The 26518-nt window shown below is 47.9% G+C and overlaps 3 protein-coding genes across 4 annotated transcripts; 1 reads left to right on the forward strand and 2 right to left on the reverse strand.

The window, feature by feature from the left end:
- Positions 1 to 3176: 3176 nt before the first annotated feature.
- On the reverse strand, positions 3177 to 4328 carry gjd6 (gap junction protein delta 6). Its single transcript, XM_006802332.2, has one exon. It carries the CDS (start codon positions 4326 to 4328, stop codon positions 3177 to 3179), a length of 1152 nt encoding a protein of 383 aa, XP_006802395.2.
- A 4877-nt stretch (positions 4329 to 9205) lies between these two features.
- On the forward strand, positions 9206 to 14425 carry marchf3 (membrane associated ring-CH-type finger 3). Its single transcript, XM_006802307.3, has 5 exons — positions 9206 to 9364; positions 10310 to 10510; positions 11645 to 11840; positions 12716 to 12922; positions 14064 to 14425. Exons 2-5 carry the CDS (start codon positions 10326 to 10328, stop codon positions 14220 to 14222), a joined length of 747 nt encoding a protein of 248 aa, XP_006802370.2. The 5' UTR covers positions 9206 to 9364; positions 10310 to 10325; the 3' UTR covers positions 14223 to 14425.
- A 667-nt stretch (positions 14426 to 15092) lies between these two features.
- Positions 15093 to 22012, reverse strand: lmnl3 (lamin L3). Of its 2 annotated transcripts, XM_087832333.1 has the most exons (12): positions 21472 to 22012; positions 20434 to 20590; positions 20015 to 20140; positions 19761 to 19931; positions 19569 to 19694; positions 19259 to 19479; positions 18963 to 19182; positions 18043 to 18150; positions 17832 to 17948; positions 17563 to 17673; positions 17409 to 17469; positions 15093 to 15351 (listed from the first exon to the last, which is right to left on the reverse strand). In XM_087832333.1, the coding sequence occupies exons 1-11, from the start codon at positions 21879 to 21881 to the stop codon at positions 17434 to 17436; spliced, it is 1803 nt and encodes a 600-aa protein (XP_087688459.1). In that variant the 5' UTR covers positions 21882 to 22012; the 3' UTR covers positions 15093 to 15351; positions 17409 to 17433. The 2 variants fall into 2 exon arrangements, with proteins under 2 accessions (XP_087688459.1, XP_006802371.2); XM_006802308.2 differs by lacking the exon at positions 17409 to 17469.
- Positions 22013 to 26518: the final 4506 nt, after the last annotated feature.

The following is a 26518-nucleotide window of genomic DNA, read 5'->3' on the forward strand; positions in this document are numbered from 1 at the left end:
TGTGTTTAAACCGCCTTCACGTTTGCCCGCCGGACGCGTGCACGGCGTCGCTCTGAATGTGTCTCTCTGTGTTTACGTGCTCTGACGGTCCGTTCTCAGGATCGGGGACGCCGCCTCGCCCGACAGTCTGAAGGTGATGTTCGAGCTGTCGTCTGCACTGAAGCTTCTTAGCCTTCACGTCGCACCTTCCTCCTCCTCTTCAGCACTTTGAGTTTTTCACACAATCACAGTCAGATAACCACAGATCTTAGACTGAAGCAAGTTTCTCATCTTCAACCTGAAGGAGTCTGTGAAACTCGTCCAGCTCCTATTATAGTGGACGAGGCTTTTAACCAGCTGCCGTCTGTTTAGAGTCCCCAAATAAGAAGGAAACCAACAAACGCCGTCCTCTCTTTGGCTTCTTATTTAGTTTCACACTTATTTTATCATATTTTTGTAAGAAAGCTCCTGTTTTTATTTCCCATCACTGTAAATCAGCCCCGGCTCCGTGTGCACCGCTTTAAAGGACGTGTGTGATGATGGTGGTGGTGGCGTTGTCTGTGAGACAGCTTGTGATGGACTCGCAGCCTGTCAGAGACCCAGAGTTGGACACGTGACTTAGCCCGAGAACAGCAACGTTTAAAAACTTTGCATCATTAAAGTCCAACGACACGTGATCGACGAGAGAAACAAAAATACTTTTTTAAACGACCACTTGGTGACGTTTATGGAAACATCGCGTTGGTGCTTTAGGGTTAGAAGTGTGAGCTGTGCAGAAGTCACATGACTCTGTTAATTGCGGCCTTATTTGTCGAGACGAGTCAGATCATCAGGACAGGAACTGAAGCTTAGCTGTGAGTCGGCTGGAGTTAAAGTTCACCTTCAGGTCGGACGATTACGCGTGATTTATTACGTCTCGATTTCCGGCCCCAGACGCTCTGATCGGAGGTCAACAGTCACAGCAGGTTTATTTCCACATCGAGGGATCTGACTGTCGTCTGACGATCGCGTCGCTTCTGTTAGTTCATCTGTTTCAGTCTGTTTCAGGTCAAATCAGCAGGTGAGTGAACGTGAGGAGGAAAACTGTACGAGCTGTGATTTTAGGCTTTTAATTTGAAAGTTAAACAGGAAGTAAAATAAGTAAAGTTTATTTATATAGCGCTTTTCACAGATAAAAATCACAAAGTGCTTTACAACACAGGAAATGGGAATATAAAAACAATATAACAGTAAATAAAACAATAAAACTATAAAAACAGCAGAAGAAGAAATTAAATTAATCAACAGGAAGTGAGCCCAGTAAAACCTGCTTATTCTTTACTCCAGCAGAGAGGAGCGTTTGACCACCTCAGACTTTCCACCTGTTTTATTGTAGTTTTTTACTGTAGTCCAATCGCAGACGCTCGGCTGCGTCGTGTGTGGATCGACCAGCTGTGATTCTTACTGTTAGCTTAGATGAATGAGGATTTTTTTTATTTACAGTTAATTATGAGCTTAGTCGACCCCCCACGGGGGGGGGGGTCCACGGGGGGTCTTTCCAGCTTCTTATCGCCCGGACCTCTCTACACACTTCTCCCCACGCCTCCATCACTATGGCTGTATCCCAATTCAGGGTCTGCAGCCCCAACGATCCTCAAGGGCCGCGTACTTAAAGACCGCTAAGACCGGAAGTGCGAGGCTTGTGAAATGGGACGGTCTAGCCTCTGTTGCGCTGCCCAGGTTGCCTAGCAACCATGATACTAACAGCTGGAAACGTTTCATACAGCTTTGTTTGACAGAAATGAAGGAGAAAATCTTTTGTTCATTTGTTTGTTTCTACATGAGCTTTGATCATTCTCTGATTAAGCTCAGCTATTGAACGGCGTATATTTTAAAGTAAAGGCTTTAAAACCAAGTTAGTACAAACGTCACTAATGTCACATGACTTTGCCGACATGTGGCCAACAGGAATGTTAATGTTCTTATTAAACATTTGCACATAAATAAGTGACATAATATTCAGGACTTACTTAAAGTTTACTCTTCGGGCGCCCCTCATCCGCCGTTTTTTTTTTTTTTGGCAAAATTATCCACACCCACCGCCGCGCTATGCATTCTGGGATATGTTGGGCCACGAAGTCAACACCGCCACGTCCTTACAATTCAGGGAAATGAAGGACGCATTTGAGGGCCGCATTTCGAGCAGCCTTCGAATTGGAACAGCCTTCGTCGCGCCGCTGTGACGTAATCGGCCTTAAAATGCGGCCTTTAAGGCTGCAGACCCTGAATTGGGATACAGCCAATAAAGGGGGAGGGTCATTAGCTCCATCATATTTCACCTGTCCCCTCTGACATCCTGGCACCGCCCCTACACTGCAGCAGGCCAGAGACCACACCCCTGCCACAGAGACCACACCCCTGCCACGGGAGTTTTTTTAAATGCATTTATCATAAAACCACCCGGATGTTTGGTTTTGTTTACAGGCTTCAGACTGAGCCCACGATGGGCCTTCCTCACACTCCCACGGTGAGAATAACTGACTCTTTGATACACTAAAGTAAACGCTCTCTCCACGCCGCGCCTCCGTTTGCTTTTGCAGTCTCAGTGTTCAGTCTGCAAACCTCTTCCCTGCACAGGAAACGTCACACTTCTGTGTTTTAGTTTTTCAGTAGCATAATTTATGTAAAAGGTGTTTTATAGATGTTGTAAATGAATATATTCCAAAAATATATTGCGTAAATAAATGACGAGTAAATATCGAGGCAGCGTTCGTGTGTTTTCTTTCTTTGTTCTGTCTGTACACACAAAAATATGTCAACATCAGGTTTAAACTTCCAAATATGACTCAATCAGAATATTTGTAAGAAACAACAGTCGGACCTGTTCACGTAGGATTAGTGTGTCCGCCATGACAGCGTGCGTTTAGCAGCTTAATGCATTTTATTTATTTTCTGTAGTTCATATTTATTTTTATCCATTTCTGTTTTTTGTGCAGGACTTTGGTCAGCATGACATATTTGATAAATGTGCACAGACTTCTAATCTAAACTGATAATTACAGGACAGTCTGAGCAGCACCACAGCTTTTAAATGCAGTTTCACTGTCCCGTCCCTCATCACAGTGCAAGATGAGTCTCTGCTCCATACACGAGGAGGTGATCCAGGTGGTTTTTGAGCTCCATGGATCGTATAAACAAAGACAGCGGTGTCATGGAGACTAAATCCAGACCTCGGCACTCCTGTGTTTGGACCCCCTGATCTCCCTCTTGCTCTTCAAAGGCTGCCTCTCTCCTTTATGGGAGTCCTCTCTCCTTAGGGGCTCCGGTCTTTTCTCTCGGACCTCCTCCGGCTCCCTCATCCTGCCACAGTTCACCGCACAGGTCCAGTCCGGCTGGTGACCCACCACCAGGTTCAGGGTGGGCAGCGAGGTGGTGCTGGTCACGTCCCTGAAGCCTAAAGAGGATGTGAAGGAGGGGCTGTCTGGAGGGAAGGTCTCGTACGCTCCCCAGGACGCGTGCTCCTGCAGCTGCACTGCGCGGCGGATCTTCTTCCAGCCCAGGTGGTTGAGCTCGAGCAGGTTGAGCAGGATGCAGAAAACCCCGACACAAAACATGAAGAGCAGGAAGATGGTCTTCTCCGTGGGCCTGGAGACGTAGCAGTCCACCGGCTGGCTGCAGGGAGGCGAGGTGCACAGGAAGTGGACGGGCACCTGGAAGCCAAACAGCTTCCACTGAGCCAGGACGAAGCCCACCTCCAGGACAGCCCGTAGGCACACGTGGAAGATGTAGCATTTGGACAAAACCCCTCCGGAGCCCGCCTCTGTGCCCCCCTCCCTGAAGGTGCAGGCTCGGGCCTGGCTCGCGTTTTTGGGGTCCAGCCTCTGGAGGTCCTTGGCGGCGATGCCCTCCAGCACATTCGCCAGGCTGTGCCCCAGGTGCTTATGGGACTGGATGGAGCAGCTGTCTGAGTCGCAGCTCCGATCATAGGCCTCTCGCCCGCCGTCCCGGCCTCCCTGCCCCGCCGCGTCGCCCGCCCCCTGCCCCAACCTCTGGGTGGCGTTGTGCTTGGACAGGTTGTGCCACGTGTAGATGATGAAGCAGAGCGATGGCGTGGACACACTGATGATGTGGAACACCCAGAAGCGAGGCTGGGAGATGGGCGCGAAGGCGTCGTAGCAGACGGTGGAGCAGCCCGGCTGCAGCGTGTTGCACACAAACATCTCCTGCTCGTCGGTGTACACGTCCTCGGTGGCCACGGCGACGATCAGGAGCCGGAAGATGACCATGACGGTGAGCCACAGCCGGCCAATCATGGTGGAGTGCTGGTGCACGGCGTCCAGGAGGCGCTTGAGCAGAGTCCACTCCGTCATGGTGGCCCCCGGCTGCCGGCGGCCTCGAGGAGGGACAAGCTGCCTCGAGTGGAGCAGTCTGCTCCAGAGCGGTCCACCTCCTGAGAGCTCGCCAACGCCGCCTCGATGTGGGCTGCACGGTTTGTTTATGACGGAGGAGCCAGGACGCCTTCACCCTCTGAACCTGCAGCTGCTCTGAGCCTGAGCGCTCGCCGCCGCTGCCTTCCAGAGAGAGAGAGAGAGAGTCGCCCATCTTTGGGAGATAAGGATGTCCACTTGACACGAGTCACTTGGCGCGCTCGGTCCTCTCTCGTCCTCGGGATCCATTTAAAACCCGAGAGACATCCGCCTTCTTCTGCTGGAGGAGCTGATAGTGCGCTGATACAGCATTCTTCACAGATTAGGCCTCTAAAAGCTGGCGGGCTCTTCCTTTAATGGAGACGCCCTTTTTTTGAAAGATGACTAGTGCAGAAGAACACGCGTGACCGTCACACAGAAAGTCACAAAGACGTTTGTGTCTGGAAACACGACGAGCAAATAGTGGTGTACAGACGAGCTTCCGGGCGGCCACAGCTCGCTCTGAGCTTTTCTGTCTCTCGGCCTGTTTTGACGGCTCCTCTCGAGCCACTCGCCAATCCTCTTATCTGTGTTTTAAAAAAAGCTCCTTGAAAGGTCTGCGAGCATCAAACCGTCACGTCCCCGAGATAAAACGCTCCCCGACCCCCTTTCTGTACTTCAAACGGTCCCGGGAGCCCCGTGCAAGTCCCTCCTCAGAGCTCTGCACTTTCTATTTCTGACACGAGCGCTCCGAAATGTTGACTCAGCCTCAGCATGAATCAAATCCTCGTGAGAACACCTGAACCCCACCTACACCTGACAGACACACGTCTCTTATTGCATGCAGCTCACTCAGCCAAGCTGCTTCTCTGCAGGAGAAACAAAGTACAAACAAAGGCAGATTTTTAAATGGGATTTTTGGCTTCAAAGGTAAAAGTAGCTCCTCCCACAGGTTCTCTGAAGGCCAGGAAAGATTTCACAAAACATGCCAATGCATGGTTAGGGTTGTTCCACTTGATTGATCTATATTATCACTGTTTATTAATTTAATCTCTAGGACCTGCGTCCACATATGTGGACATCACATTTTGGGTTATTTAGACCAAAATACTCAGTTTTGGTCTACATGGGCCTGATATCCACTTACGAGGACATTACTGCTACTGTTCTATCAAAATTTTAAACCAATATCCTCATATGTGGCTCTGATTTTTCTTAAAAACAAAAATAAGGTTAAAAAAAATCTGGTAATTCTTTGTTTTTACTATCATCAGGTTCCAATGTGACCAAATATCAAAGAGAAATTAAAAATACTGCTGTGGAAGAGTTCAGGTTTTAGGAGGTTAATTTTATTTAAAGTTATTACAAGTTGCACAGACAACTATACAGAAAGAAAACAGAGGGGAAGGAAGGACAGTGAAAGAAGATCACCTGTTAAAAGAAGAGAAAACAACAAGAGAACAACACAGACGTGGGTCACCCAGCAACCACGGTGCAGAAGCCACAGAGGCCGCAGTGACGAGCCCGCAGGCCACGCCAGTCGCACCAGAGCGGGCCGAGCCACGGTCCCAGAGGCCTGAGGGAACCCCACTCCCGCCGGGAGTGAGCCGGGCACGCGCCCGAGTGCCCAGCCCCGAACGCCAACGGCTGAGGGCATCAGCCACCGGCAGGTAGTGTGGTGGGTGGAGCTAGGCCTGGACACGGGCCTGAGATGTACCCACAGAGGTACCCACAGGTTCAACTACAGGAGAAGTGTTAAATATCAGGCCCGTGGGCCAGAATAAGCACCACAGTAATTAAGTTACAGATTTCTGTATCTTATACATTTACTTCCTAAGTTCAGGCCCAAAGAGTCACAACAGCAGCAGCAGCAGCGTCGCTGTATCATGTAGAGCAGCGGTCTCCAACCTTTTTTGCTCCACGGACCAGTTTATGCCCGACAATATTTTCACAGACCGGCCTTTAAGGTGTCGCGGATAAATACAACAAAATAAAACTAGTACTGGTACCTAAAAAAAGATTTATTTGGATTCATTTGAATTTGGTGAACAACAGGAAATGTGGTTTCTGTGATGAGGAAAAAGAAGAAAACTGCCTCTCGATGAATTTACTCCATTTTTTCTTTCCTGTTTTTAAAGCTAGCAGCCGCTGGGTTGATTTTCTTATGAAATTAGTTTTGATTTGACTGATTTGTGCAAACAGCAGTCAGACTGAAGGCGAGCGCGGGGCTTTGAAGGAGGTTCATACAAGAACAAACTGTTATTGTCAAGTACAAATAATCATAAAGGGCCACAGATCTTTGTGATTTACACCAATGAGGCTGCGTCACCGTCATGAGACTCAGGTGTGTTGGATTCATACAAATGTAGTATTTTAGTAAAAGCATGATGTTTCCATCTCTGGATTAAAGCAGCATCTGTAACAAGCAGGGACCAGCAGCAGATGGAGTCGTTCACATTCATCGTCCACACGTGAGCTCAGATAAAAGTCCCGCTGGGATCAGAGGGAGAGAGGTGGGAGGACTTTCTTTGCCTCTCTTTCTCCTCTTCTTCAATCCCGCCTGTTATTCATTCCCAGGCTGCTGCTAACAAAGCCCGGAGGAAAAGCACATCACTGGGAATTCCTTCGTGGTAATTCCTCCAACAGCAGACGTTAAAACGCACAGGGGGAGAGCCACTTCCTGTCCCGGCTCCCAGTCTGGCTCGTGTTGTGTCTGTCTGGCTCTATTTGTGAACCTTGGTGTGCATTGTGTTAAATGGGGCCGGGGGCCCCTCTCTAATCCTGCTCAGGTCGGCAGCGAGGGGCCGCTCTCCAGTCCATCGATCGCTTTCTTTGCCGGGTCCTTTAACAGCCGTCGGGCATTAATCCAGCGTGTGCCTCTGTCTGGATCGATAGCAGACAAAAGCACCGCAGGAGGCTGTCTGGATCCGAGTTCTCCATTTACCTGCATGCCCTCATCGTCAGCATGAATGCGGCTGCTCTTCCTCACTTCCTGTCGTATATCTCCGGCTCCGGGACCGGATGCTCTGATTATGACCGACGTTTAATGATGAGCTCGGGAACCCCTAAACTCTCAGTTTTACTTTTTCTACTCATGGGTCTGAATGATGTCAAGAGAGGATATCAAGCCCCGCCCATCTGCTGCTTGAAACTTCTGTTTCTGAGGGGCCAGCCAATCAGAAGAAAGCTGTCTTAAGGCAGGAGGAGCTGTGAACCATTCCTCAACAGAGACTGAGAATAAACTCTGACAGTGATGGCGACGGAGGATGGCGCTGCTGACCATTTTATTCGGCAAAACAACAGGACTTGTTGGGTTTTAATGTGTCTGCTCATTGTCCCGATACTGTAGGATTAGGTTAGTGGTACTCACAGGATTAAAAGCACGAAGGCTGAAATCAGTTCAGCCACACTTCACTACACACAAATAAACTATTTCCAGCAGTGCAATATGAGTCCTAAGCATCCCAGAAACCACACAGAAAGTCATAAAGTCAAAGATAACTTTTAAAAACACCAGTATAGGCTCATGAGGCCCTGATGGTAAAAAAACTACATTTCCGCAAAATGACGTCACTTCCGGTTTCGGGCAGGTCATGGCAGACATGTGATAGTTCACGCTGATGGATGTAGGAAGTGTTACAAACAGCTGATCGGATCGGCAAAGCGTGTTTCTGGAATATTATGTTTTTGTTGCTGCAAGTGCTTTTTATGCAGTTTTTGCAAAACTATATGTGGAAGGAAACTGTGACCGAGGACAAGCTGATGGCATAAGATGTAAGTACAACTCCTCCGGTTTCATATGCAAAAAAAATTATTGCGCTAGCTCACGTGGTTGCAGAGCTACCGGGATTTAAAAATAGTTACGCAAAACGGACCGTGCCCGCTCTGACCGGCTTTAAAGGGTTAAATAAAGCTTACACTGACTCACTGCACCATCTTGTGGTAGAAACTGGTATTAACTGGAAAGAAGGTGCAGCCCAGCCCTACTTCACATTTAGCCGATATCTCTTCAACAACACAAAGTTTTTGACATGAAGTCACAGCTGATGTGGAAAATGATGAGAAACGACTGGAACCGTGAGAAAAATGAGCTCGTAAAAGACATTTTTACATTTTACAGTTTTTTCATTTGAGTTTTTTTTTAAAGTGTAACCTAATGTTGGAGCTATTTGTTCTTATTTTTTATTATTTTGAAATTGGTTAAAGTTTGTTGTTAGTTTACTTATATTTTGGGATTTATTTACATTTGTTGGTTAATATTTTGTTTCAATGTTTGTTTGATGTTACTTTGTTAAATTAGTCAGGAAGAGCTGTAGGGCCATTTTGTTTCTATAAATAGAGAGACTGGTATAGGACCAGCATGCACTGGGGTGGGTCTATGGTTTTTTACCAGAGCAGGAGAAGCAGCAGGAAGTAACAAAAAAAAAGGATCTTGTTATTGCCAAACTGGATAAAATAAACCATAAAAACACAACTTTCAAGTTTGGACAGTGGACTTCTTTTGCCTGCGTATGAAATAGTATCTCAGTGCAGCAGTGGCTTGTGGTCTTTTAATTGTGGGATGTTTGGTTTGTCAAACAAAAGGAATTGCCACTACACCTAACTTTAACCTTCTGGATCTGGTGGATGTTTAGTGATTACTGCGTGAATGAAGCTGTATCACAGACAAACACCATCCCTCCCCCCTCCCCCCAGCATCCCGTCTGCACCCTCGGCCTCCACCGGCCTGAAGCTGGGAGTCTGGTCTCGCTCCGCTGGCTTCCTGGAAGCCCCCTAACAGGATTAAAGGGGGTACGGCGAGGTGCTGTGACTCCGTCTGATGTGATTTCCATTCGTCTGGCCCGGCCCTTACTTTCCTCTGCGTCTAATCCCTCGGTGTTCTCACCGGCGTCCGTCAGCCTCTCTAATCTGCTGGACGGCTTTAGGAGGAGAAGCCTCGTCACTCGGACTCTGCCCGATGATAAACACGGAGCTGGTCCTAACGTCGGCTCGGGCTGCAGGTAAGGCTGCTGCTTGACTTGTCATTGAAGCTGCTCGTTGTGTGACAAACTTTGCTTTGCAGCGGGTCGTGTTTCATGTGAAGAGCGTGAGCTGAACCTCACCTGAACAATAACAATATTTACAGCGGACTAACTCTGGAGTGGAAGCTCAAAAGTAGAATAAAATAAATACCTCGATAAGTAAAAAGCTAAATTTAAAAAAATACAATAAATGGATCTTTTTTTCATAAAGATAAAATGAAAGAATAGAATAACTAGAAGAATTAAAAAAGCTTGAGAGAAATATTTGCTGTTCTTGAAGAAGAAATATTACTAATTTTTTATTACTAATTTATTCTCAGTGTAAATGTGTTCAAGCACTGACAGGTTATTTAATTTCTTGCATGAAAACTTAAACCTTTAAAGCTTTAATTCACTGATTTCTGGCCACTTGGGGGCAGCAGAGCAAACAAAATAAAAATCCTAAATAAAATATTAAATAACCTTTCAGCTCCGTAACTTTGTGTTTGGTGCTGAGTTCTGGCTAATTGGTGAAAACAGCTGCTGGAAAATAAATTACAAACCGGCAGGTCAGCAGAACTTCCTTAATGTCTGTGATGCTGACCAATAGGAGCACAATGCTCCTCCATCATTGACGGTTTATTTTTTTAAACCTGTCTGTAAATATGAAGGGTTCTGTTACTGGAGTCGGGAGACCAGTTACTGAAATGTAATTTATTTATATTCAGAGCTTCTAATTCTGATGGATGATGTCATATTTTGCAGCTTCCATTCATAATTAATTTAATCTCTTATAAACAAAACCTGTCAGTCAGTTTGTGACGGTAAGCAGATCCACGTGTGTCCATATTTTTATTTTCATTTATTTATTTTTGTGTCACGATGTATTTTCATTCCATCTGTTTTACATTTGTGTGTGTGTGTGTGTGTGTGTGTGTGTGGCAGATGTGACGTGGAGTGAATGGCCCCTCGTACTGCAGATATGACTGTGGAGGATCCGGTGGGCCGGTGGGGGTCCAGTCCTGTGGCGGAGGTCAAGTTCATCCCTGAGCCTGCGCTGGATGAAGAGCTCCACAGCAGCAGCCAGGAAGTGATGTGCTATCACGGAGACACGCCCACTGCGGAGTGTGTATCCATCACAGACAGGTAACCGGAAGTTCATCACCTCTGTGACGTACGCTATCAACGTTTGAAATCACCCAGAGTGACGAAGCCTTTCCTGGACACGAACTCACAGCCCGAACCACCAACCCAGTTTAAACGGGTTTTATGGGAGCGTCGCACAGAGACGGGTACCTGCCAATTAGTGCTTCGTCCAATCACAATCCTCGAATTTTACCAGAACTGGAGCCAGACGGGCTGTTAGTGCAGTGACCTCACAGCATATTATTGGTCACATGACGTCGTTAAAAAGCTCCAACAGCACAAACACGGTCCAGGTGAAGCTAGCAGACAGCTAGTAGCTACAGCCACCTGTCAGTCAAAGAGGCCACGCCCCTAATAATGCAAACTTTAAGGCTTAAAACCATTTAAACAGGTGAGTTATAGAAACATCCTCCCCTGTACAGGTGTTATGAAGGAGGAGCCACAGACACAGTTTGTGTATCAGGCTGTAAACATGTTTATTTCTGCTGTGAAGTTTTAACATGGAAGTCTATGGGGCCTGACTCACTGCTGCCTCTGCTGGACGTTAGAGGAACTGCAGTTTCTAAACGATAATTTTAGGCCCTTTATGTTGCCGCCTGGATGCACCTTGCAGATATGCTGGTGATGCATTTCACCACTTCATCTGATAACGGTGGAGGTCAGGGTTCAGGGTGTACGTTTGTGAATCATCCAGCTACTCGCAGCCAATAGGAGAGGAGTACGCTGTGGATATAAAAGAATGGACATGGTTAACAGCAGTACTCACAGAGGCTGCGTTTCTGAAGGGTTCATGGTTAGTGACGAGAATGACCTCGATGACTTACCTCAGAGTCTCCAGTCAAACGAATGCTTCACCCCTGAATCCTGCACGGTGTCGTTTCCACTCAGCTCCAGTAACATCACAGTGAGATGACACATATTCAAAAACACCATGAAAGAGGTCATGATATATTTTCATTATACATTTGAAGACAAACATGAAAAATATTTTGTTTAATATTTTTCTTTCCTGTAAATCTACAAGGCAGGATGAATCCTTTCCTTTCGTTTATGCAAAGTTTTTACCGTCTGAACGTCAAAGTAGAAAACGGCCTTTGCAGACTTCCTGTCGTCTCTGTTCGTGTGTCTGTGCAGTGAGGACCAGTTTTGCAGGATCTGCCACGAAGGCCGGGCGTCAGGAGAGCTGCTGTCCCCCTGCGAGTGCTCCGGCAGCCTGGCTTCGGTGCACCGGAGCTGCCTGGAACAGTGGCTCACCGCCTCCGACAGCGGCCACTGCGAGCTCTGCCATCACCAGTTTGTGCTGGAGCGTGTGCCAAAGCCTCTGACTGAGGTAGGCCCATCACCACACTGATGCTCAGGCCTCACAGAGGGTTTTAGCGACCGAGGCAGCCACACTTCTCTAATGTCTCAAACCTGGATTAATGAAACCAAGTGGCTTCGTGAGCCGAACATGAGAATATATTTGTCACTTTCTGTAGTGTCCTCTCCTCGCGTCACGCTCAGCCTGGAGAGAAACATCTTTGTGAGATGAGACAGATGAATGAGGCTGATTGAAGTCTGCAGAGCAGACAGAGCAAAGAGTGAAGCTGCCTCTTTTTCCTGAATGGTGGCATGTCAGACTCAGTGGGAGGAGTTTGTTGGCTTCACGTTGGAGAACCTGTTGCCGTCGGCTCGCTGTCATAAAGCCACTTAGCCTGAGAGGCAGATTAGCCGGTGCTTGTTTGCTGCAGAGGACAGGAGAGTGGCCTCGTGCTCTCTGAGGTGCATTCTTGGCTGGTAATCTGCTGATTAAGCACCGTGTGCTGTGCCAGGCTAAGCTACACACTGAGCAGCACAGGCCTGCTCAGGCGATGCTCCACGCACGCAGGGGAGGAAAGGTGCAGCACTTCCTGTTAGCGATGCACAAATCGAATCCACACAAGTTTATTCTGCTTTGATTGAAGTAAAAGCTGAACTGGGTTTGCAGCTACAAAGTCTCCTGTGTTATCACACAGTGAACAAATAAAACATTAGTTTAATGTATTCGTTTGATGTCACCAGTTTCACTTAGTAAATGCAGGATCACTAAACGGTTCCAGAGGATTTCCTGTCTTACGTTGGTCTTAACGCCGTGTCCTGCTGATATAAGAGACGCAGTCTAAAAAATAGACATTTTACTATTTCATGGGAAACATGAGGCTAATCCTCTTCCTCCCTCTCCATCAGTGGTGGTGCTCTCCAGCCATGCAGCAGCAGAGGAGGACGCTGTGCAGCGATGCGGCCTGCTTCCTGTTCATCACGCCGCTCGCGTCTCTGTCGGGCTGGCTGTGTGTTCAAGGAGCCATGGAGCTCTACTACACCAATGGGACGGAGGCCCTGGGACTCCTGGTGCTCACTCTGGCTCTCATCATCATCTATGTGTTCTGGACTGTGGTGAGTTTAGAGTTAACATGAACTTATTTTACTCGAATGTGGAAGACGTCAGTCCTGCACGGGGACACTTGCAGTTACTAAGTAGCAACTTCTAAAACTAAAAAGTGACGCAAATACTCAACTTCTGCTCATGGCTCCAAACGTGAGTCGTCCCCATGGACTCCTACAGCAGAAATACTCATGAGGGCAAAGGTTAAAGAAGGCCCACCCAGCTGCTTTTCAAGCCTTTTGTTTCTCAGGGCCCCTAAACATTAGGAACAGCTCAAAGGGTTCAAGAGCACAGATTTATAATAATGCAAATATATAAATTCTAAAATATATTTGAAATCATTATTTAAATGAAAATCTTGGAGACGGCAGATTCAGGTGGTGCTGAACACCACCACAGGAGAAATCTGCTCTCTCTTTCTAGTCCCTGTCAGTACTCTTGCTGCAGCATTTTGGATCAGCTGAAGGCTTTTCAGTGAGTTTTTAGGACTTCCTGATAATAATGAATTGCAGTCGTCCAGCCTGGAAGTAATAAATGCATGAACTAGTTTTTCAGCGTCACTCTGAGACAGGATATTTCTAACTTTAGAGATGTTGCACAAATGGAAGAACGCAGTCTTACATATTTGTTTAATATGTGCATTGAAGGACATGTCCTGGTCAAAAATGACTCCAAGGTTCCTCACAGTGTTACTGGAGGCCAAGGTAATGCCATCCAGAGTAAGAATCTGCTTAGATACCATATTTCTAAGCTTTTCAGGGCCGAGTACAATGACCTCAGTTTGATCTGGATTAAGAAGCAGAAAGTTAGCGGCCATCCAAGTCTTTATGAGGCTAATTGAGCCTAATAACATATTAAATGCTGTGTTCAGGCTGTCAGCTGTTTAGCATCTACATGGATGCTAAAATCACCCACAATGATTGTTTTGTTTGAGCTGAGGACTAAATCAGACAAACTCAAAGAAAACTGTTTGAGTTTTACCGGCTGCATGGCCCAAAGCTCTGTCTGGGTCTTTGGTTGATTAACAACCTGGAGTGAAAGATGTTTTAATGTCAGTGTTTTACGCTCTGGTGCAGTCGTGGACAGCATAGTGCGCTTTATTGTGATTTTGTTTCATGTTTAAATCATCTTTGCTGGTTTGGTGTTTGCCAGGTTTCTGTGCGCTACCATCTGCATCTCTTCAAAACCTGGAAGACGACTGACCAGAGAGTTCGACTGTGGGTTCCTGTGTCAGCGCAAACACCTCCTAACCAGCAGGTGGCGCCCATAAACTTCCTCAGCAAAGCCATCAACAAGGAAACGATGGTGTAGGTGGAAGTCTGCACAGCTCAGGACGGAGCTCAGGACGGAGCTCACGACCCCATGAACTTTTACACCACAAAAGACTCAATGACTCCTTTTATTTTCCTCTGTATGTTTATTATCCTGTGTTTTGTGTTGGTGGTAATGGCATGGGGGATGGGGGGGATGGGGGGGGGGCACTGGAGCAGATCAAAACTGCTTTGTAGTTAAACGCCCCCCCCCAAAAAAAACGACAGAGGCTAGCCTTGGTATAGTGTCCACATCTTCATTGTTAAACAGGTGGTAGTTCAGTCCCACAGATCCCCAACTTAGATCTTCTAATGACCACCAGGGGGCGATACCTGTGGCTCGTGGTCAGTTTGTGGACTCAGGCACTCATTTCAGGTCACATATAATAAAACAATAAGTTCATTTTGTAAATTTGTGTCATTCTGAGAGGATTACGCTCATCGATTACGATGACATCAAATCCTCAGCTGGAGGCTTCAAAACATCCTCAGCCTGTTACGTCTGTGCTCGATAACTACGCGTCTGTGAAAGCGGCCTGCTTTAGTCGAGATGTGCTGGATGGACGCGTCCCGACTGAAACGCAGGCGATTACAGAGGAGCAGCTGGAGCAGCAGCGCAGCTTTCAGAGTTACTGAGAAAGTTTCCGTGTCTTGGTGCTCCATCATCCAGGTAAATCCCAAAAGCTGGATTCTGTTCATCTGGACGTCTTCAGTGGGAGAAATGTTTCGTTACCATGACAACCACGCCAGTCTACCCACCCAACCTGCAGCTTTTACCCAGAAGCTGAGCTATGAACACAACCCAGCACTTTAGGCTGTGGTTCCCCTGCAGCATCTCTGCTGGAAATAAGCACAAGTTGCATTTGTTTAGAAACTTTTAGCTTTATTTATTACACTTCAACAAAAATTAAAATCAAAGCTCCTGTTGTGAAGCGAGAGCGACGAAACGTGAGGGACACTGGTGCTTTAAGGCAGGTGAGATCATCTCATCGTCCTACTGTAAATATAACTACTGGAGCCAGAAAGCAGCAGTCTGAGGCCCGAGCTGCTCCAGGGTTCAGACCGGCGTCGAGGTCTGTGGCAGAGAGCAGGCGTCACATCACAGCACAAGTGGTCTCCTTGGAGAAATCCTGAGGGGGACAGAGCAGCAGCGTTATCGTCACAATAAAGGTCGGGTTAGTAGAAAGGAAGCAGAGGGCGGGGTGCAAACCTCTGGATGTCCAGATTAATGAGGATTACAGGCTGAAGCTTCAAAGCCAAACAAACCTGAGGGCGTGATGTGCAGGGCGGGGTTAATCCTGCTCACGGTACCACAGCAGGGGGCCGCGTGCGCTACTGCACACGTTTGTTTGGAGTTTCATTTACGCCGGACGGTTAGCGCACGCATCTTAAATTCCTCCACAGCTGAGAAACGGATGCTTGTCATTTATATTTATCCCCTCGTGACGCTGTTGGTCTCTTACCGATTTTTAATAATCTTCGCCTTTCCACTTTAGATGAAACCTGCCCGCCTGCTGTTTCAAACGATCTCAAAGTTCGTGTTTATCTCTAAGAAAAGCAGCTCACAGCCGTTTCAGACAAACCGCGTTCGTGTCATGTGTCAGTCTGACTTTCGTAGAGCTCATTCTACAGAGTCTGCTGTGACATTTTCATGCAAAATGATGCAGGAAAAGGTTTTTTCTGCTAGTGTTGGACCTCACGTTGGTATTTGATACGGTTGATCGCCACATGCTGCTCGACAGGCTGAAATATTGAGTCGCGTATCTGGATCTGCCTTGGACGGTCTGAACGATGCTCATCTGCGGCGGTTTGTAAGTACAGGTCATCCTCCACTTCTCTCAGCCATCGTGTGCCACAGGGGTCTGTACTGGGCCCCTTACGGTTTCTAATAGATCTACTTCCTGTTTTGAGCTGATTTGCCATCACTGCTATGCAGATGATATTCAGTTCCACATTTCTGTTTCTGAGATGTTTCTAAGCTGCACATCCTGAATTAGTGCTTAAACTCCATCAAAGGTTGGATGGCTGACAACTTCCTCCGACTCCTGGAGTCCTTGTAGGTGCTGACAGATTTGTTAAATCGTCTCAGGAACCTCGGGGTAACCTTTGACCTGCTCTCACTTTGGATCTTCATGTTAAATCTCTGGTTTGCTTTTATCACTTAAACGTTGCCAAATTAAGTCCTATTGTATCTCGCACTGAACTGGAGACGGTCATTCATATCATTTGATTACTGTAATTCATTGTTTACACGTTTAAGCTAAAACTCCCTGAAACGTCTGCAGAAATGCTTCTTCTCACGTGTTGCTAACACAGCTGCGTCTGAGCTGAGTCCAGTTCAAGATTCAGACTTTAGAGGACTTCATGGACAAGCACCTGCTGACATTATTGATTATCTTCAGCCCCACGTCCCCCTGAGGTCATGTGATCAGGCCCTACTTGTTATACAGCATACGAGGCTGAGAGCTACGGGAGACAGTGATTAGTTAACAGGAGTGCGACAGGTGGGTGCTGGGTGGTGGAGCAGCAGCACCGACTTCTCAGATGACGATGTGTTTGTGCTTGAAGCGGGTCGCTTCTCTTTCTGTTCGCTTTTACAGAGCAGCCAGAAAGTTCTCACGGCCTTTTTCCAAGATGGAACACATTCACTTTTAATCTCATGTGTTTTTTACATTTTTTTAATACATTTGCTTTTATCACTTCGCCATAATGGGGTGCTGCGTGTAGAATTTTGAGGTGAAAATGAATTTAATCCATTTAGGAATAACGATGTAACGACAGAATGTGGAATAACTGGAGCGGTGCAGTGAATGCTTTCTGGAGGTCCTGCAGGTCCTCGTGTAGACTGTAGCTCTACTCTGAGTCCTCAGCATCTCTGAGGATGAGCCCAGACATCCTTCAGACGATGCTCCACCCTCTTCCACAGAGACCAGGACAGCATCCACCTCTCTGCAGACACTGCACACAGCTGTGTCAGTCTTTCCCAGCCTGCAGTGGGCGCTCCACCCTTTCTCTGCAGAGCACCAAGGCCTCACCATGGCTCAAACTACACTTTGAGTTTACTTGAGTGAGCTGGAGCTGCAGAGTAACTGGGCTGCGTGATGGATGAGTGAAACAAGCCATGCATCTGGTTATGGGAGCAGGCGAGGCGAGCGGAAAAGCTGAAGCTACTTTACCCCCCACCTACCGTCCAGGCCGAGCGTGGACCGCACTCACGACACCGAACAACACTTCTTTTTTCGCTTTGGCTGCAGCGCAGGCGGGAAAACAAAAGCAGACATGAGGTCTGACGTCCTGCACTTGGTCCTTTTGTGCTTGAACATTTCCCCCCCTCAGGTTACCTGTCTCTGGAAGCGCTGCATTTCACTCCCCGTGACAAACTCCTCATCAAACTCCAGCCCGGTGTCGTCTTCACCCCCACCCAGCATGCACAGCCTGCGCTCGGCCACTTCCTGTTTAAATAAAATCAGTAATACAAACATATTCTGTACAGTTGTGGAAGGCGCCACACTTCAAAATCACGAGTTAAATAAAGTGTTCGTGTTACAAAGCATTACTTTCAGGTTTATTGTACAGGTGCATTCTGGGAGGTGTGGTTTATTTCCTCTACCTCATGGTTGGAGTTCAGGAGGATCACCCTGAGATCAGTGATGACCCCCCAGCTCCTGTGGCCCTGCAGAACCAGGTCACTGGGCTCCGCCTCCACCTCAGCACCTGCTGCCCAGATCTGACAGGTAAACACACACGAACACACTCTCATTGTGTTTACAGGGATTACCAGTGGTGGTCAGTAAGTCTTCCTACAGTGTTAAAGGACTCACGGTGAGTGTCTGCCCACCAGCCAGGATGCAGGAGGCGGGAATGTGAAAGGTGATGTCTCCAGCGCCGGGGTAAACCCGCCGGACCACCCACCCACCCAGAGACTGCTCCTGGAAACAAATTAAAAAGTCATTGACCCTAAAATGGGTTTTCTCAAAGCAGAGCACACCATTGTGACCCTGTAGAAATTTAAAAATTGTTTGCACATATTTTACATGAAGGCTGTTCTAACACGAGCTAGCTTAATGTCCTGAGATCAATAATTATTAAATGTAATTACAGATGAATCACTGCAGTGCTGAACGGGTCAGAGCCGGGTGATGGAGCGCATGAAGAACCCGGGCGGGTTGCTGGCTCTGTGCGATATTGACATTATTGAAGTTCATGTAACAGTTTTTCCTCCCAGTAATGGAAAGTTACACTAAATCATTAACAGCAGTGTGCAGGAGGTCATCTGAGAGCGCCACACCACACTGACCCAAGCTGCTCGTGCATCCCTGCACAATTAAAGCCACAGAGATGAAAACATGCAGCCGAGGCAGCAAAAGCTGCAGTTCCTCCAACATCCAGCAGAGGGAGCAGTGACTCCGTCACAGGTGTTGAAACAAACATGTTTACAGCTGCTGCTCTTACATCTCCCCTGTCCTAACATCTGTATGGGGGAGAAGATTTTATTTCTAAATAGCAATATTACAGTTTGCCTTATTAGGGGCGTGGCCTACTTGACTGACAGGCGAACAATGACAGACAGCTGTAGCTGCAAGCTGTCAGCTGGGCTTCACCTCAGCAGACCCTGAGCTGGACCGCTGCTCGTGTTTGTGCTGCTTTTTAATGAAATCATGTGACCAATAATGCATCCAATACCACGCTGTCAAACATCCTCCAGCTTGACCCCGAGGCGTCACAACCCGTACAGACTTACTTTGTCTGAGTTGTTCTTCAGTCGAACATATTTTCCGTCCACGTCAATCTCTGCCACGCTCACGGCGCCGCGCTCCATCGAACGACTGGACATTTTGTAGGCGGGCGAGCTCCCGGACTCGCCTTCGTATTTCCGTTTCTTGCCTCTGGGCTTTCGGCCGCTGTGCTCGTGCGTTCGAGGTATGGATGTCCGCTGCGAGGGGCTGGGTGACAGCTTAAACCTGACAGGAAACAGAAAGCACCATGGGAGCAAACGCACCTGAGACCCAGGACCCCTCCACTCACACTCAGCCATACCTCTGCTCCTCCACCTCCAGCATCTTCCTGTAGGCACTGATCTCCACGTCCAGAGCTACCTTCACATCCATCAGGTGCTCGTAGTCCTCCAGCTGACTGAACATCTGGCTTCTCATGTTGAGCAGCTCCTGCTCCTTCTGACTCAGTTTGTGGTGCCAGACTTCCCGCTCCTTGTCCAGAGTCCTCTCCAGGTCCTGGAAGCGGTTCTCCAGAGACATTTTCTGACAGAGAGAGAGGAACATGAAGACGAAGAGCGTTTCCCTCCACATCAGAGGCTTTTTCTCGAGCACAGACCTCCCCCCCAACTCACTTCTTTCCTGCACTGCTGCAGCTGCGAGCTGAGGGTCTCCACTCGGACCTTCGTGGCGTCCAGCTCGTCTTTTGCGGCCGAAGCCACGTCGTTCTTCTCCAGCGCGTCCTGCTGGGCGTTGTGTAGCTGTCGGGCACAAAGCAGCGTGAAACATTTTTAAATATCAGAAAATAATCCGTGAGCAGCTCGAACCTTTGAGCCGAAAACCCGGTCGATCTCTTCTTTGTACTGCTGAAGCTGCGACTCGCTGTCCTGCCGCAGCTGCTGCATCGCCTCAGCCAGTTTGCCTTCGAACTCCCTCCTCCGCCCTGAATCCACCTCCACCAGCCGGCTTTCGTGTCTGCTTCGGATCTCCAGGATCTCCTATTGAAAACACAAAGAGGTGAAACGGTGACGTGAAGATGCGCCAACCTGAAAACGTAGAAACCGGCAGCAGCCCGAGTTACCTGCTCGCTGATGTTCTTGTGCAGGTCGAGCTGCTCTTTCAGCGTTTGCGCCTGGTTCTCCGCCTCGACTCGCCTCAGCATCTCAGAGCTCAGCTGGTTCTTGGTTTCTGCCAGTAGAGCCTCCAGCTGGTGACAAATAAGACCAACGTCAGAGCTGCACAGGTGAGGCTCCATCAGCCCAGTTCCAGATTCAAGAGTAAGTGAAATTACAAGAGTGCTGAAACAGACGAAGCCTGATTGGTCGGCTGAAGCTAACGTACAACCATTCATGTTTCCGATTCTACTTTAAGCTGAGCCAGGATTTCCTCACATCCTGTCAGACCGAACGGCGCAGGCTCGTTTTCCCGTCCCTCGCCGCAGGTGAGACACGGCGTCTCCGACGAGGATAACTGCAGTTTAACGGCGGCTGCCCTTCTTACTTGTTCGAGCTGGCTCTGCAGGTCGGCGAGGTCGCCGTCGAGTCTGCGGCTCTCCGACTGCAGTTTGGTGAACTCGGCGTCCTGCAAGCTCAGAGTCTCCTCAGCTCTCCTCAACTGGGCCAGCGCGGTGGTCAGATCGCCCTCCTTCTTCTGGTGCCTGAAAGAGACGCGAGCACAACGTTATCGGTCATGTGATACCAGCTGCTGCACAGCAGAAGTTAAACACTCGCATTAAAACAGAAACATCACAGGATTCAGTCAGTCACTTTGGAGTTTCAAATGCACAAACTCAGATCCACAGACACTCACACTCCACGTTTACCTCTTGCTGAGATTAGCCCGACTTCATATCAGCAGGATTTTAATGAAACTGAGCCGAACCTGCTCATCTGCTGTCTGCTTACTTTAGAGCCTTTACAGCTGTAACATGTGAGAGTGGCTTTAACTGGACTCCAAGCACTCGATTTACTGTGGAGGTCTGCAGGGCGAACACTGCTGCACACTGACCTGTGTCTCCATCGGCTTCCAGTTCACCTCCGTGTCCTGCTTCTTATATTCAAAGCGCTTCATAACCTCGCTCCTCCACACGTGCTCTGTTCTTCTCCAGCTTTCCTCTCGTCTGTTCCACCTGCTCGCATGTCTACCGTGGGACTCTTTGGACTTCCACCAGATCTCCGGACTACAAACTCCCTCTGTACTTCCATCTGTTCAGAACTGCAGACCCTTCATCACGACTCCGTCTTAGTCTAGCTCTTAGTTTAGCTTTCATACTTTTTTTAATATTTGTTGTACTAATGTAAGGTGACCTTGAGGGTCTTTAAAGGTGCATATAAATAAAATGTATTATTATAACTGTGGGCAAAGTTCTTACAACCAGACTGAGGGAAGATTTAATCCTCATGATGAGACAAACACGTTTATGAAGGATCAATAATCAGCATCCATCAACTCCTATAAAGTTTTATAAAGGGGGCGGAAACCATCCTCTAAATCAGACACTTTTTGACTGAAGTCTGGTGTAACGCTGTGCGCTCCTACCTCGCCTGCAGCGTCTTGTGCTCCTCGCTCAGATTCCCGTAGTCGATCTGCAGCTGGGCCCTCTCCTGGGCAAGGCCGTCCAGAGACTTTCTGACGTCGGCCAGCTCCTCCTCGTACAGCCTCCGCACGCTGCTCCTGGCCTCCTCCTTCTCCTCCAGCTTCAGCAGCATGTAGGAGCGCTCACTCTCCAGCTCCTGCACCCGCTGGATGTAGTTGGCGAGGCGGTCGTTGAGGCCCCGGAGCTCGTCCTTCTCCTGCAGCCGGGACAGGCGGGACGGGCTGGTACTGGAGGCGGACAGGCCGGCCGCCGCGCCGCTTCGCCGGCCGGCGGAGCGGCTGGATCGGCCACTGGAGGAGGAGGCGGCCGCCGGGGTGGAGGTGGCCGCGGGGGTACAGATGGGCGAGGCCATGACGGAGGTGCTCGCGGTGACAGCTGCACAGAGCCGGGGACGGTCCTCGGGACGGCTTTAGTAGCACAGCCGGCCTCACCTGCACGCAATCATTCCTGACGAGCTGACAACGGCACGAGCGCGCGACCGAACCGCGCAGGGTACATCCGGCTGACCTTTCAAAATAAAACCAGCAACAAAGTCTTGATTTTTTTTCTCCAACTTTATTTCATCAGAAACTTTAACAACAGGCATAATACACGCAGTGCAAAATTGTAATGCAGTGGAACAGCATGAATAATTAAACAAACAGGATAGAAATGCAGATTAAAATGGGAAAATGCGAGGGATACAGTGACTGAATAATTACAAAAACCATTAAAATATTACAAATATTAATGGTTTTTAAAGCTTTTGCTGTGAGAGGAACAAATTGTAGTCACATAGATTATGGATGTGGTGTTTGATTAATGAGCTCAAAAGCATTAGAGTCTTTCTCACTAAAGTCAGTATAACCAAATAACACGTTAGGTTAAAAAAGTACAAATTTAGTTTGTTTCTGTTAGAGATGAAAGTAGCGACATCTTTCCATAAAACCTGAGTAAAGGTACAAGACCAAAATAAATGGGAGCGGGTCTCTGGGAGCTTAATGTGTCTATACCGCTCTTATATTTTTAAATGAAATCTCCTTCATTTTGTTAGTAATTTTTGTGGCAAAGACCAAAACCTTTTTCCAGTCAGTGTCCTCGACAAAATGAGTCCAGAAAGAAATGGATGGAGAAACAGAGACTCTTGAAAAAGAGGCAAAATCTTAAGATTTCACAGTGGATTTAAATCTCTTTTACGTCACTGTCCACGTAACCACGTGATTCATAAAGATTTCCTGAGTTTCAGCTTCTGATCAGCTTCGTGCTGGCTGCAGCTCAGGAGGTGGTTCGATCCTGATCAATATGGACTTTTTTACCATCATTATTATGATGCTGATTGCTTCAGAGATGACCAGGTAACTTCTCGTGATATTCTTGTTAGTCGTGCATATGATGAATGTGACAGATCTCAAACTTGTTGGTTGAAATCAAGCTATAACACGTGAAACAGGAGTTTACTGTGAAGGCGTACATGTGCAACTTCCGGTGTTTCATGCGCGTCTGCGTCCAGTTTGACGGAAGTGAGGTTCATGCTGGACATCAGCTGACAGATGACTTGCCTGAAGCTGAGAGCTGCTGTCGCTCATCACAAGACCACTTTTAAAGGAACAGTCGAGTTTCTGCGCTCTTCAAATAAAAATCTGAACTTTCACACTTTTGGTTTGAGTCATGTGACCACTGATAAAGAATGACCCCCCCCCCCCCCCCCCATCATAACTGACCCACACAAAGTGAGAGTCAGGGAGACTGTGCATGACGTCATGATAATAAATAGCATTATTATTTTTATCACAGGCTTTCTGAACTTGTTGCACTGATGCTGTGTGGACAGCAGGGGGCGCCACAGCTCCATCGCGCTTGTTGAGGAGAAGCTGTTTTTCTTTTGCCTCTGGATGACGTCACCTCAGAACAATAAACAGTGAAATTAGATTTTGGCTCTATTTTAAACCTTTTCATTTTGTCTGCTACCTTCAAAGTTTTTCTGCGCCCAAGCACTCGTTCTCTCAGTGGCATCCTAACGAAAGAGTGCTCGGACGAATGAGGCATGCATAAAGTACTCTGAGCGCTCCAGTCGTGCTGAAAAGCACCATTTAAGAAGTCACCAGTTCATGTGCTTTGTGGACCTGAAGAAGGCTTCTGTTGTGTGGGGCTTCCACCATTGCCAAAACCTTGTGTCCAGTTGGTTTTGAGCTCCAGCTAGTCCTTTCTGGACTGGTCTGTTGTGGTCTCTGTCCCTGCTCTCATCTATGACCATCAGCTGTAGGTAGAGACCGGCCAATCAGATCACAGATACAAACACAGGAATGATAATGATTCAGGAATGATTCTCTGAAGGATGTCAGAGCTCTCCGTTAGAGATAAAGTGAAGAGCTCAGTCATCTGGAAGGACTTCATCTAGTTCAGGGGTGGGGGAACTCCAGGCCTTGAAGGCCGGTGTCCTGCAGGTTTAGATGTGTCCTTGATCCAACACAGCTGGAACTGCGCAGGGTACAGGGTGCAGCCTAAATGGCTAAATGACCTCCTCAACATGTCTTGAAGTTCTCCAGACGCCTGGTAATGAACTAATCATTAGATTCAGGTGTGTTGACCCAGGGTGAGATCTAAACCCTACAACACCAGCCTTCGAGGCCTGGAGTTCCCCCACCCCTGATCTAGTTAAACAAAGGTGACTTATTTTGCACCTTGTGGTGCAAAATGGAATTACACGAATTACATAAAAGTACAGCTCTGCCTATTTAACTTCAGTTGATATCGCTTCAACACAACACATGCTGTAGCTGTTTTCTCCCCAGAGTGAAGATTGCCAAAAAATTAAAAAATTAAAAAATTAAAACCATGCTAATAAAAAAATTTTTTTTTCTGGATTCAACCAAAAATGTCAAGTGTCTTTCTTAGCAGCTGCAGGAAATGATCCAGTTTTAGCTGAACTTAGCTGCCAGCGTCATGTATCAAAAACATCCTTCAGCTTGTTTACCTCCTGTATTCAGACGGGGTTTCCACAGAGCGGAGCTGAGCTCATTTTGTGACTGAAACATTCCGATTTTCTCATCAGTCAAAGTTAAAACTATCCCTTCATACGGTGCCAGCTACTGCTCTGCACCTCTTAATAAAAGCAGCAGTGGTGGTGCACACACACACACACACACACACACACACACAGACACACACACACACACACTTTGATCCTCTTTCTTAATGGTGGGGAGATGAATCCAAGACACAAACATGTCACTCAGAAAATCTACTTGTAAGTGCAGCTTATCATCCACCAAACAGTCAGAGGTAGTCGAAGTGAATCAGGTTCAGTGGCCTGAAAAATCTGATTAAAAAACTCCAAATATCATCCATCCTCCATCCTCCATCCATCCATCCATCCTCCATCCATCCACCCTCCATCCATCCATCCTCCATCCATCCACCCTCCATCCATCCATCCATCCATCCATCCATCCATCCACCCTCCATCCATCCATCCATCCATCCATCCATCCATCCATCCCTCCATCCATCCATCCATCCATCCATCCATCCATCCTCCATCTTCTATCCATCCATCCATCCATCCATCCATCCATCCATCCATCCATCCATCCCTCCATCCATCCATCCATCCATCCATCCATCCTCCATCCTCCATCCATCCATCCATCCTCCATCCATCCACCCTCCATCCATCCATCCTCCATCCATCCACCCTCCATCCATCCATCCATCCATCCATCCATCCATCCACCCTCCATCCATCCATCCATCCATCCATCCATCCCTCCATCCATCCATCCATCCATCCTCCATCTTCTATCCATCCATCCATCCATCCATCCATCCATCCATCCATCCTCCATCCCTCCATCCCTCCATCCATCCATCCATCCTCCATCTTCCATCCATCCATCCATCCATCCTCCATCCATCCTCCATCCATCCATCCTCCATCCATCCATCCATCCATCCATCCATCCATCCTCCATCCATCCATCCATCCATCCATCCATCCATCCTCCATCCATCCATCCATCCATCTTCCATCCATCCTCCATCCATCCATCCATCCATCTTCCATCCATCCATCCATCCATCCTCCATCCATCCATCCATCCATCCTCCATCCATCCATCCTCCATCCATCCTCCATCCCTCCATCCATCCATCCATCCTCCATCCATCCATCCATCCATCTTCCATCCATCCTCCATCCATCCATCCATCCATCCTCCATCCATCCATCTATCCATCCATCCTCCGTCCATCCATCTATCCTCCATCCATCCATCCATCCTCCATCCATCTTCCATCCATCCATCCATCCATCCATCTTCCATCCATCCATCCTCCATCCATCTTCCATCCATCCATCCATCCATCTTCCATCCTCCATCCATCCTTCATCCACATCACTTCTGGGGTCTCTTCTCACCCAGGAGGTGCTCAGGAGGTATCCTGGTCTGATACCTGAATCATGGAGGAGCAGCGGCTCTCATGGCCGAGCTCAGCAGCCTGTCTCTCCCGGAGAGTCCGGGCAGCCATCAGAGGAAGCTCATTTCTGACATGTTTTGTCTCACTCTGAGCTCGTGGTCAGAGAATCATAGATCCACAGCTGCACTCGGCTTTACTCTCTCCTCACAACAGCAGGCAGCGTCCACATCGCTGCACCAGTCCGTCTGTCCATCTCTGCTCCACCCACTCCTCCCTCATTAATCAGACCTGAGTATTCAACTTGTTCAACATGTTGCCAAGCCAGAGTAGGAATTCCACCATGTGAGCTGGAGGCCACCACCTGATGGAGCCAAAAAACCCATCATCCACAAAAACAGAGACTAGATTCTGAGACCACAGAACCAGACGACCTACACCTTTGGGCAGGATCCTGGTGGAGACCAGGACCAGGTGTAGGTGATATGAGACAGGTTCTCAGTTTGGTTGTCTGTGGAAGTTCTTGGTCCAAAGCAATTCAACTGGAGGCAGCTGGACAAAAATGCAAAGATTTCATATTTGTGTGTTTTGTGTAGA

This window comes from Neolamprologus brichardi, chromosome 1, assembly GCF_056152115.1.
Source record: "Neolamprologus brichardi isolate AB-2024 chromosome 1, ASM5615211v1, whole genome shotgun sequence".
In the NCBI taxonomy this organism is placed as follows: Eukaryota; Metazoa; Chordata; class Actinopteri; order Cichliformes; family Cichlidae; genus Neolamprologus; species Neolamprologus brichardi.